The sequence below is a fragment of the Suillus paluster genome (genome assembly GCF_016628075.1).
Source record: "Suillus paluster strain FC165 chromosome Unknown EDB91scaffold_22, whole genome shotgun sequence".
In the NCBI taxonomy this organism is placed as follows: domain Eukaryota; kingdom Fungi; phylum Basidiomycota; class Agaricomycetes; order Boletales; family Suillaceae; genus Suillus; species Suillus paluster.
In genome coordinates, this window is record NW_024537582.1 from 156349 (window position 1) to 168628 (window position 12280).

A 12280-nucleotide genomic window follows, 5' to 3' on the forward strand; every position below is an offset into this window, starting at 1 on the left:
CCTTTTGGCGTGCCTTTATTGTGATTCAGACAGGTCAAAGCAACACATTAGTACGTGCCGTCAGGCGCAACGATGAGCACTAAGCAACTGACCTTTCTTCCAGCCAAAATTACGTCGGGCGTCTGCAAATGATAGTGAAAACAAAGCAATCGTTAGGGTCCGGCAAATGCATCGATACAGTGTGGGCGCACACATCCAGGTATGTTTGGACCGTGAGGCACAGTGACAAAAAGACTTTGTTCTAAAAGCAGTCGTTACTGCACCCGACCCGACGACGTGCAGGCGCCCAGGGCTATGCCATGCTAAAGTTTGTCCGAAACAGTAGACGGTTCACATCATCTCCAGGTCAAAGAGACGGTTTATAACTCTGCTAGGATCAAACTGTAACTCATGCCAACTCTCGCGCATAAAATCGGTGAGTTGATCGATTGGGCTCATCCGAGATAGAAAAAATGACCAACTCCTACCTAGGTTCTCTTCTCTTTTGTCCTCATTGCGGTACTCTGCTTAGTCCTCCAAAAGATAACGAGCAAATCGTTATCTGCGAACAATGCAGCTATGAGGAGCCAGCATCATGTGTGTATTCTTTGAGCCACACATATCATCATCTTAACCTTGATCTACCGCGTTTGGCAGCTTATGAGAATATCGAGATTACCTACTCGGTCACATCCTGAAGCATTCCCTTCAGCACTGAGACAGAAGCGCAAGACCCAAACGAAAATTCATCAGGGTAAAGTCTTACCCAAGGTGACCAGTATCATTGAATGTATAGACGGTATCATGGTTCCTTACACCTCTTTACAGGTGTCAGAAAAATGCCCATCTTGCGGACATCTGGAAGCTTATTACGAAGAGAAACAGGCAAGGAAGACTGTTATTACCGTTCACCCTGAGACTAAATCGTCCACGATCGCAGATGCGCAGCGCCGACGAAGGTTCCACAATTTTATACACAGTACGCTACCCCGCCATTCGCTGTCCCCAGTCTCATAAAATGCTTTCCAGTGTGTCTCTTGCAAACACGGCTGGCGTGTTAACAACTAGAGAAGAACGAGTAATGTTTTGGTGCGGGGGGTATATAATGGGTGATTGCGACTGTTAGAGCCTACACGTTCACTCCAACACTACAGAACAGGGCAACAACTCCAAAACCGCCGAGGACACTAGCTAGTGATGCCACCGCGGTCTCGCGTAGCGGGAACGTGTCTTTTGGTAGGCTGTGAACACGGGTATAAGGACACGTATTACAGAGATGTGTATGGCGACTTACGTTGAAAAGTAAAATGCAAGAGCGAAAGTTGATGTCAAGAGGATGAGAGCTATGGATGGAAGGAGAGACGCGGGCACATAAGGAGAGAATGCAGGCAGTGATTTATGTAGGGCCTGCTCAGCGTGGTTGAGACGTATCCATTATACAGTGGATGTCAAGGACGAACCTGTATTGCCTCGTAGTTGTCCATGGGTGCGACAGACGTTTGGCACGAGTTGTGAAATGGCCTTAAATGGAGAGCAAGCAGCTGCGGACTGGTGTCAGAAGTTGGACACACGGATATATGATTCTGGGCGATGGAGTACTCAAGGTAAGCTGACGTATTGTTGCCACCAAACACATGTCATCAAACCCATATCAACGCCGTATCCGCCCCAACTCTCTTTCTTCCTTACCACCGTCTCGACTGCCACCTAATCAGTTCCCTAGTAAATATTTCACGCCCCCCGAGGTCAGTGGTATTGACTTAGATATCGTTATTTCTGGGTTTGACGAGAAATCGTGTTTTCTGTTCCTCATTTATGCAGATGTCTGCAGCGCAAAAGGTTCAGCAGCACCCTGCTTTCGTCCAGGCACAAAACAAGGCGAATTATTACTTTCAACAGCTTGACAAGGAGGTTCGTATTGATTCTTCGGTTATACTTCTTCAAATAACATAAGCCCCTCAACAGCTCACGAAGTACCCAGTTTTGAACACATTCGAGCAGCGAACTCAGATCCCGAAGACCTATTTCGTCTGCTGCACTGTTTTGCTCCTCACCCTTTTCCACTTCGTCAACCCTCTTGCCGCGCCCGTTTCTAACCTCGTTGGTTGGGCCCTTCCCTGCTACCTCTCTTTCAAGGCGCTGGAGAGCCCCGGGCACCAAGATGACGTGCAGTGGCTCACATATTGGGTTGTTTTCGGGTTCTTCAACTTCCTCGAAAGCATTGCACTCAGAATGGTTCTTTACTACTTCCCATGGTATTTTGCATTCAAGACCGTGTTCATCCTCTGGCTGCAGCTCCCAACCTTCCGCGTAAGTCGCGAGATATAAATGGGTCCCGAGACGCAGGCGATTAATGTCTTCTCTTTAGGGTGCACAAACGACTTACGTCGTTGTGTTGAAGCCTGTGCTGTCAAACTTGTCCGGTTCGCGTGCCCTGGCGCCTACCGACACGGTGACAGCTCAGGGTCTGCGCGACCGTGTTGCTAGCGCTGATTCGGAGTGAGCTCAACGCCCTCGCCGCCGCCCTCTCCTCGGCTCTCGTTTCGCTCTGTTTAGTCAGCCTGGATGACCTTAGACATTATTTGCCTCGTTTCTATTGTCCGTGCTTCTGATCAGGCTTGAGGAGTAATTCCTTTTACGTCTCGATATGTTCTACTTCACGTATCTCTGCAAACCGTTATTGAGCTTTTTGTGCCTCATATCAGCACAGCGAAGGTGTCACGCGACAGACGCCTTATTGGATGTTAATTCTGTCATGGGAGTCGCCACGTCTCCGATCTCAATGCTCGGGACCGAGCGAGTGTTTAAATGATTTTGTTCGTATCTCATTCGACGCCAATGTCGGGCGCGAGGCCAAATTTTGAAACGTGGTCAGGTGTGGTAGAAGATTAAGAACCCGGTGCGATTTTGACAGACTGCGCTGTGATTTGGGACTATTTTTGCTCGTCTTGCCAACGTCTTGCTGTGAAAGCCTGTGACGTTGGTAAAACCTGGGTCTGTAATCCGCATTCAATTATTCATTACGAGAATCTTTCGGAATTCAGCGAATCACATCTTGCACACATTACCACTTTTGTTTACTTGTGGAGCTGGACAAACAAAAGGGTCCCGCCTGTTACGATACTTCGTCGGGCGAGATACCCCAGAATGGCACTGCTGATATGACTACTTATCACCGACTCATTATGGTATGTTTAACATCGTCTCTGTTACTGATCGTTCCAACATGAGCTCAGCATTAGTACTCGCAGGTTTCAACATGATCCGCTCAGGGCTAGCAACCTGGTCATTAGCGCGACGGCTTTCTCGTCCTCTCGAATGTTTGACTTTGATGATCTCAGGATGATCCGACCGATACTGTTCCCCAATCCCCAATGGCCAACCTATATAAGTGTTAGTGACTCGTGCTATGGCCTTGGATGACATTTGGGCAGACATAGTGACCCATTATTGCTTTATGGCTGCTGGAATGTGACGGCGGTTTCCAACCATGGTGAGAATGTTGTCCGAAGACAGTGCCGAATGAAAAAGTTGTGCAGTCCAGTGCCATTCTGGGGCATCTCGCCCGACGAAGTATCGTAACAGGCGGGACCCTTTTATTTGTCCAGCTCCACAAGTAAACAAAAGCGGTGAATGAACAAAAATGGATTCTGGTCTATCAATCTGAAGGTAGCTCTGTAATGCCTCTTTCAACCTACATTAATATTGCTTAAGGTGCCCGTGCCTCAGACTTCACACTAGAGTGCGGGGGTTCCACCCTTCAACAATAACACCGCCACCAGTGATCCAGTCCTGTGCTCTGGTGCAGGTGCACTGGTGATCACCATTGTGAAGCTCTCCCATTCTGGTTCACCTTAGGCTTCTGGACTTCGGCTCTGAAGCTAAGGATGAACGCTTTCGAGTCTTTCTTCAGTGGCAGGATGACATACCTGCCAGTTCTGTGCGACAGTGTGAGTCATTTAGTTTTATTTGTTTATATATTGTTACACTCAGCACTTGCTCAGACAAGTTCATTTCGATAAGAGTCGGACTGTCAGACCTTTGTTGATGCCTTCCCGAGGGGACCAATAGGTTTACAGATCTAGAGGAGGTGGTTCTGGGCCTCAGTCTGGTCGACGTGGCCGTTTCCTCGACGCGCCCTTTACATATGTGGTGGCACAGCCGCACCTGCTTCGTGCACTGCCTTTGTGGGCGCCTGTGTACATTCATGTGTACTGCCAGCCAGGTTACGGGTTCGCGAATGCCTTAATTTGTAACTTTGTCTTGTTGTGCTGTCAGCTGAGTAACCCTTCTCTTAGCGACAAATTCAGATGCGTGCCCTTGTAGTTCTCCAGGGTTTCGCATGCGATGCTATAGGTGCACACTGCGCAGATAGGCATCGCATCGATTCTTGGAACATGTGGCGCTTCCTTGGGTTATTTATTGGGCATATTCCTGTGCCCGACCTAAGTACAAAATCACCCCTTTGTCGACGTTCGAGTCTTCATCAACTTCCTCTTCTATGCATTCCAACGACCCATCTGATTGGTCCAATCGCAGCGGCTGGTGTGGTTTGTGGCGCAATTGCTCCCTCCGCCGCCCAAGGCAGAGAAACGCTTCGGGGTGTAAATCATGGCATCCAGATTGCCCCTGGTAAGCTGTTCTCTGTTTTCTCTGTGTTAATATCGTGCGACATATGTGTGATTTAGGATCGGCCCCTCCTCCATGGCGAAATGGCTTTGTACCACGGCATGTGTGGTGGGGGCCGACCTGGACCGACACCATCCGCAGACCTATGTTGCCAGCCAGACAACCTGACCACAGCGTGTGGTCTTACCCGAGTGGCAATTTGACATGGACTCCCCACTGGAATAGATATAACTACTTCCCCGCAACAGTTCAGTGGATCCCTGCCGCACTGCCTGCTATGCCATGGCCCCAGACAGAGGATGGACGCCCGAAATTTGCACCCTGGCTTGCTATAAATCCATTTCAACCAGCTATGCCCATGCTTCAGTGGGATATCCGCCAGAACCCCATTACAGCCAGGCTGACAACAGGCGCACATATTTCCACGGATCTGGGGCAAGTCTTGAGTTCTCCAGTGACGGATCCCCCGATCAGCATTATCGAAATTGCCATCCCAGCTTGTTCCATGGCCTATATGTGGAACGTCGTCAGGGTGCAAAGAACCGGCGCTATCAAAGTCCAAGATGTTCTTGACGCCATTTACGAATGGTTGCAGAGACCTCTTACTCGAGCGGAGATGGAACACATCGAACGTGTGAGCCCAGCTAGTGTCGAAGCAGTTTTGAGGGCTTTGCATGAGAGAGCTTCTACGAGTCCGACGTTGCATGGCTGGGAGTATCGACAAGGACCGCGGCGTATAGACTGTTTAGGAGACGTTCGTAGATGGATGGGATTAAGCTACTCTCCTACGGGGCAGGGTATGCAACTGGTTCTCAACCTTGGGACCATTTAACGACGATGATGTACTGTTCAACTTTTACTTATCCTTCGCTTGATATTTTTTCACTTCACGAATTCTATGATGAACTGTTCGCGCGTTTACGATCGGCACCCACGTTCTCGACACATTCTTGTTATCTATTTTTATTCCTAATAGTATTTGCAAACACTACATAGTGACCAATGCTCCCAGTCTGTGCCACGCACTGCTCTGCCAACAATCTACCTTACCCCTGACATCGTTACGAGACCGCTGTGATATTTCACCAGTTGTGTAGAAACATGATCTGCTACTGGTTGGTACCTACGATAGTAAGTTTTTCCTCGCTCACACATACTTGATGGACTCGCAAGTTCTGCCGGCGAGCGCTATAGATAAGCTTGCTACATCATGATCGCGCTGATGCTACTTATGGGGACGGGAGGCCATGCGCTCCTTCCCCGGGCCTACTACTAGTAAGCGAGGGAAAACGCTTCGAAAGGCGCTGCGGCAAGTTTTTGGGAGGAACTGATTACCCAGGAGCTTCGAGCTGGCAATGTGACCGCCTTGCAAAATTGTCCTGGCTCTGGACCTGATGGCATCACGTTCCACCATAACACCGAATTCAACAGTTTAAGCGAACTTCAAGTCTTCAAGTGCCGCAAGGAGGGATTCACTACATCTCCCGCCTTCTTCTGCCCTCCTTGCCGCTGTCATTCTGCTGATGGCTGTCTCAATAAATGTGACTCAAGCTGTGGGTCTCGTATGCGAAGCGCTCTTATACGGTGCGCGACTTTCTGCTTTCTCTGGATCAGACCATAATCAAGAAGGAACGACTGTCGTCCTCCTATATGATCTGGCTAGGGGAGACTAGGATCAGACGTCACTGACACCACTGTGCAGGCGTCTACTGCGTGCTATTTGTCACCTCTGTCGTGATTCTCATAAAACGCTATCGGGTGTCCAACAGAGTAATTTGGGTTGCAAACTGCCTGCTGTTCATGACATCAACAGCCCATTTTGCGTTGATGTTCAACCACTTCTATATTGCACTCGTGAGGGATAAATCAATAACAGGTTTGTGATAAAATGAAGACTCATATATATCGCTGCAGGAAAATGCTCCATTCGCAGAGTTCGCAAACGAAACTCCTGCGTTGATAGGAGCAAATTTAATGATCTCTGTGGTTGACTTCATTGGAGACTTGCTCTTGCTCTATCGATGCTGGCTTGTCTGGGAGAAGAATTTCTATGTGATTGTTCTCCCTCTCCTCACTGCTCTTGGAGGCTTTGGTAAATCATGATCAGCCTTTTCTTTAGACGGGAAAGCTCACCTTCCATATGCATCAGGATGCATCTTGCCCATTCCATCCCTCTTATTGTCGATCAACCCGACATCACCAACTCCTCCAACTGAGATCGTGCCCTTAACCATTGCCGGATATGCTTTGCCTCTTTGCACAAACGTTATGGTCACTGGACTCATTGCTGGTCGCCTTTGGTACATCTCTCGGATTCCCGTCGTCGATGAACATGGAAAGCCAAAGATCATAAAAATCGCTGTTGGTGGGCGCTCGATGATGCTAATCATCGAAAGTGGTGCGCTGTACTTGGTCACGCAGCTCATCTTTGTCGTTCTCGTAGCTATCCGAAATCCGGCCGAGGCGGTATTAAGTTTAGCGGGAACACAAATATATGTAAGTTCTTGCACATTCTGGTCCGTGGTTCAGCTAAAACCGCACATACACATCAGGGCATCGCGTCCACCCTGATCATAATTCGTGTTGGGTTGGGCATCTCATCTGAGCAGACTTTGACGGCAATGACAAGTACTCGTGTGGAATTTCGGTCCCAGCCGCAAAGTGCCACAGGGATGCGCTCGGTTGGGACATGGAGAAACGATCGCTCCTTTAATTCGCCATCAATTGCACAATTGGGTGAGGAACAGTGGTCGTCGGGTCATCCTTGAATCCGTGATTGTTCGAAGAACAAGATAGGCATGTAGAATGACCAAGAACGGTTATGTGATCAAGTTTTGCTTGCACTTTGGACATAGCAATGATGTAGTAAAGATTGGATAAGTGACCGGGATGGTCAAACTTCCAAACATGGTCGTGGCCTTGTTCGTCATGACGGCCATACCCACAGGGTTGCTCAGGTCGTCCTGGTCACGCTGCCATAAAGGCTCCAAGGGCCATCGTTTCGATCACGAGACTCAGTGCAAGAATTGCGCTCTTGATTCTGAGCGCTAGGAACATCCCGTCCGCTGAATCAGACACATTTTCTGGTACTTACGCGTCACGATACTTCACGGGAAGAGGAAAAGACCATTGACGAGGTAAGTAAGATATCTGATTGGCTGGTATCGAGGCTAATTGTCTTTACACTCACCAGTGAAGACTCTGTGAAAAGGAAACAAAGTCTGGGAGCACACTGCAGAGCATTCAAATGCTTCTGATGCTGACACGCGCCACTGACTCAGAGTCGCATGTATCAGTTTCGAAAAAAAAAGTGTCTGTATACTAAGCATCATACGAGTTTCAGACAATTACCGAGTCACTGATACCTGTTGTCCTTGAATGGAATCAGGAGGGTCCGCCGACAAACAAATGCCCTAATATCTGTCAAAATGTGAGCCAATTCATCATATTCGAAAATTGAGATATATGACATTGATAGCTCTCTGTTCGGATCCACATTGATGGAACAAAAGCTCTCCCCGAGGACTTACTTATGAGTATGAGGACACGGAAAACAGGTTCACTATGAGTCCGACATAAACTCACGAGAAGTGATACGTACGACATAAGTAAAAGGGTCCTGCTCATTTATTTTACCTTCCATTACCACCAGAGTCTAGTAGGATGGAAGTACTGGCAGAACTGAGATTGGCAAAGTGAAAATTAAGCTGAAACAAGTTCAGTGCTTGGACTCGAGAATGGGGAGGTGGTCCATACTGATAAATGCCCGGTACCGGGGGTCTCAGAAGGTAGTTATTGTGTGTGGGGCTATGCTGGATTATTACGTTTCATTATGCCTCGTGTTTTAAAGTTTCCAGTGATCAATATCCGTTTAGTCTGTCCATTGACACTGTTGCTCGCCTCTTCATGGTTCCTATATAGGTGGTCATGTTGCTCACAGCTGGTGCTCCAGTATCTGCTCGAAACACCGACATACGAAGAGGTCAAGGCGGTCACCAGAGATATATTGGAATCAGTATTAAAGTAGGCGCCCATTAACCAATCTCCGTCAAGAACTTAGAACTTCATCTAAAACTGAAGTGAATTACGGCTTAAGTATAACCTTCCTTCTAGAACGGGTAAAGCTCCTGCAACCCTGCTAGCTAACGTTTTGCGAGGGACAGTTTACGCTTGCCCATCGACCGTCCAACTCGTCTTTCATTGTCTGTCCAACTCTTTTCATTCACTCAGTCGCTCTTTCCTTAGAATGTTCTATACCCGCAGACCACCAACTTTGTCTATAAATGAGTTGAATCAAATTATCACCGAGTCTCTTGACATAGAACGATTCGAAAACCTCCCTGCAGAGACTATCATTCACCACGACTCACTCCCTTCGACTCCAGAAAAGCCAAAATACTCGACATTCTACCGCTTATTTTCTCGCTCGTCGACACATCTACCTGTCATTCCGCATTCACCCACAATACAGGTAGACGAGCCTGTTACACCGAGTCCTCGCAAGATGGCATTCACTTGGCGTTTACCGCGTTTATCGCCCCAGAGGTCTCGTTCAGCTAAAGATAATGCGGTGCGTATTTGTCTCTGCAGTCTAGTGCCCATATTGACGGTACAGTAGCCGGAAGGCGTCGCAAGTGTCCCTGTGGGCCCATCGAATCGTTCTCGCTCGTCGTCTGTTACTTCTGCCGTGCCATCACCTTCAAGACCATTGACTAGCATGTCGTCCACCTCTAGTCTTGGTTCGGTGATACCTACATCTGAGCGTTTCCTTAAGCATGACACAGAAGAAATTGTATGCACGGAAGCAGGAAATGTGGCCACCAGTACGAGGAGGTCCCCTTCACCATCTCCAGTTGCCATAGCACATTCTCGGCTTTTTCCGACACAAATGGCCTACTTTCCACCCGCGCCACGTTCACCGCTGCAGCTCCTGTTTGGTAACAAATCATTGAGCATCGTCCCTACCACAGGTGGAGGAGCAATGTCGAGTGCAGATGTCGTGGAAAAGAGGTCGGACACTTCAGTAGCTGAATGCACAGACGTCGAATCTATCGATGATGACATCACACCTCGAGCGACTGAATTTACTATTCCACCGCACAGACGTAGTGACAGTACCGTTCAGGCCAAACAAAGACGACGGCCCTCCGCGTTGACATTGGTTCTTCCTCCACAAGAGACTACATCCCTCTGCCTTCGACCAGCAATCGGGGTATCTCCCCATGTACCCTCTGATACCGATGGTTCCGTTTCCACGTGCTCCCTCCCATCTCCTACATTGTCCATACCCACGTCATGCCAGCCTTCATCTTACGTTTCTTCTGTCTTATCTAGCGCACTTGCGTCGTCTACCTCCAGCATACAATCACCTACCTCAACGACATCTTGTTTTCCCTGGTCTCGTGCACGGGCCGGTTCCCGTTCCATGCAAACCCCGCCATTGCCGGGACCTCCACCTAGTTGCCCCCTTCCTCCAACACCCGCTTTGGCGGCGCAAAATCCAGATTTTCTCACGCCACAGAACATGCAAGTCCCTCTTCCGACAGTGAACCCCAGTCCCTCGAAACATATTCGTACTTCTGTGCTTACTGGTTCACCTTCGGGCACACTTGCATGTCTTCCTCCTCCCTCTCCTGGAAGTTTGCGACTTCCTTCTCGTTTGAGCTGGGGCGCTACCGGACGCATGGTGGTTCCACTGCCGTCTAGTCTACCTAGCCCCCCTTCCTCCCCTTCAAAAAAAGGGAGAAATAGAGAACTTTCTTCGTGTTCCTCGACCGCAGACCAGAAGAACGGCTTGTCCAATGCTACATCTACGCTGGGCAAGCGTGCAAGTATTGGGGTATTAGAGGCCGCCAGTGACTTAGAAGCTCGAGTACGGCGCACAAAGAGCATTCTCGTACTAGGTACCCGGCGTTCAAAGGGAACGCTCAGTTGTCCCAGTTCGCCTCCAAAACGGGTGCAGATCCATGCTGAGGCGAACCTCGATACAGAGAGTTCGCCGAAGAAACCGATGAGGAGGAAATCGAGTGCTGCTTGCAGCGTACCATTTCTCACGGTTCCGCGGGAGCGAAGAAGATCTGCTCCGCTACTGCGAAGCGGAGCCACGTCTAAGTCTACGCCTACCTCTCCTGCATGTGCAGACTGGACATTGTCGCTGCCTTTCTGCATTGACGTACCTGGGAGTGGCATATTTGTGCCAACTCCTCCGTCAGAGGATGGCGCCCTTCATGAAGCTGATGAAGCCCTGCAAATAGCGCAAGGGGATGATTGGACTCTTTCCCTCGGTGTAGATCGCCAGATGGTTGGGGAAGGGGTGGCGACCCATAGTACACAGATCAAGAACAACGCAGAAGAACAATGTTCTGTTACTACACAGCTCCCTACGCCAAGTGCCACACCTGAGCCCGAGGACGACATTCCACCACTACCTCTACCAGCTTTCTTCGAGCCTTTCCCCCGGCCAGATTCTCCCGCGAGCCTCGGTCCTCACGGTGGCGGGCTTGATCTCGATGGAGGATGTGGGAAGCGAGGTTCTGGTTGGGACGCGTGCGGGTGGTTTGGACCCAGTAGCATGGATGAATCTCCAAAAGCGGATACGAGACCTGTTTCTATGTTCGACTCGGAAGCATCGTGGGTTCGCCGGAGTAGCGACACTGATGCTCCGCGGAGGAGTGATGTTGGTTTTGTTCGAAATAGCCACAGATTGTGGGTACGCTCCCCGAGTATGGATAGCATGGCGACAACTTGCACTGCGGACACCGTTTTTTACAGCGCTCGCACCAGTGTATTTGTCATATGATGGTTTCGTTGGACGCTTCAATTGATGTCCCAGTGACTTCCTCTCTGTGTATCCTTCCCAAAAGTACCTCTCCACAACTAATCTCTCCGCCAAGTCTCCGAACCGTGAACGCCCCAGCATTAAAGTTCCCAACCGCATCTAACCCCCGTAGATCTCTGTATCTTATATGCATCTCTCGCTCATGGTGATATATCTCAGGGTACTGTTGTACCTACTGTATAATATTCACGAACGCCGTGCTGTCGAATGATTCGGAAGAGTAGTATATCTTATATCTATTACATACTTCTTTAAAGACGTAGAATATCCCTTAAATATGAATCGCAGCGCGTTACTTTACACCAGTTTCTGCAGAGGTCTGGTACACTTGCAAAGGTAATGATCATCATCCCTAGTTCAACGTTATAAGCATCAATCTAAGCATCAACGTTGGAATCGATTAGAGCAATAACTTAATGTTTGAGGACGTTCTAGGGCTGCAGAACGTGGATGCAACCTCCGGGAAGTTGCAGGTTACATAACAGAAGCATCGCACAGAGGGTCCAGACCGTAGGCGTGACACCTCGGGCTCTTCGAGTTGCGGGGGCTGAGCCTTAAGATGAAGGAACGACTAGTACCGTCTTCCTTCAGGCTAGCCTTAGGCCTGGCTAACCAGCCACACGATTATTTCTCCGACCGCCCTGAAACAGGTTTAGTTCCTCGACGGGCTCCTGGACCACATTGCACAACTGGTCGGGGGCAATAATGTCAAGCTGAGCGCTAAGATTTATCAAGCGTGGAGGCCGTTTTCACGTAAGTGCCTGGATGTATTGGCAGAAGGGCAGCGCCTTCAAAGACATCGCAGAACGGAGGAACACCAAACGCTTTGACATC

The 12280-nt window shown here is 49.2% G+C and overlaps 6 protein-coding genes across 6 annotated transcripts; 5 read left to right on the top strand and 1 right to left on the bottom strand.

The window, feature by feature from the left end:
• Positions 1-390: 390 nt before the first annotated feature.
• EDB91DRAFT_1237055 (transcription factor S-II-domain-containing protein) lies at positions 391-1047 on the top strand (the record flags this gene model as incomplete). Its single annotated transcript, XM_041321535.1, has 6 exons — positions 391-415; positions 472-580; positions 654-750; positions 808-864; positions 920-958; positions 1009-1047. The coding sequence occupies 6 exons, from the start codon at positions 391-393 to the stop codon at positions 1045-1047; spliced, it is 366 nt and encodes a 121-aa protein (XP_041177745.1).
• Positions 1048-1108: 61 nt separating this feature from the next.
• Positions 1109-1463, bottom strand: EDB91DRAFT_1237056 (uncharacterized protein; the record flags this gene model as incomplete). Its single annotated transcript, XM_041321536.1, has 3 exons — positions 1109-1220; positions 1274-1386; positions 1440-1463. The coding sequence occupies 3 exons, from the start codon at positions 1461-1463 to the stop codon at positions 1109-1111; spliced, it is 249 nt and encodes an 82-aa protein (XP_041177746.1).
• Positions 1464-1800: 337 nt separating this feature from the next.
• On the top strand, positions 1801-2482 carry EDB91DRAFT_1052451 (TB2/DP1, HVA22 family-domain-containing protein; the record flags this gene model as incomplete). Its single annotated transcript, XM_041313679.1, has 3 exons — positions 1801-1890; positions 1945-2289; positions 2348-2482. 3 exons carry the CDS (start codon positions 1801-1803, stop codon positions 2480-2482), a joined length of 570 nt encoding a protein of 189 aa, XP_041177747.1.
• A 2271-nt stretch (positions 2483-4753) lies between these two features.
• EDB91DRAFT_1052376 (uncharacterized protein) lies at positions 4754-5440 on the top strand (the record flags this gene model as incomplete). Its single annotated transcript, XM_041313676.1, has 1 exon — positions 4754-5440. One exon carries the CDS (start codon positions 4754-4756, stop codon positions 5438-5440), a length of 687 nt encoding a protein of 228 aa, XP_041177748.1.
• Positions 5441-6309: 869 nt separating this feature from the next.
• EDB91DRAFT_1052278 (uncharacterized protein) lies at positions 6310-7376 on the top strand (the record flags this gene model as incomplete). The annotated part of the gene is made up of 4 exons (XM_041313667.1): positions 6310-6462; positions 6523-6700; positions 6758-7104; positions 7161-7376. Coding segments are annotated over 4 exons (894 nt in total), but the record flags the coding sequence as incomplete, so codon positions are not given.
• Positions 7377-8190: 814 nt separating this feature from the next.
• On the top strand, positions 8191-11809 carry EDB91DRAFT_315036 (uncharacterized protein). Its single transcript, XM_041326830.1, has 3 exons — positions 8191-8631; positions 8689-9178; positions 9227-11809. Exons 1-3 carry the CDS (start codon positions 8441-8443, stop codon positions 11405-11407), a joined length of 2862 nt encoding a protein of 953 aa, XP_041177750.1. The 5' UTR covers positions 8191-8440; the 3' UTR covers positions 11408-11809.
• Positions 11810-12280: the final 471 nt, after the last annotated feature.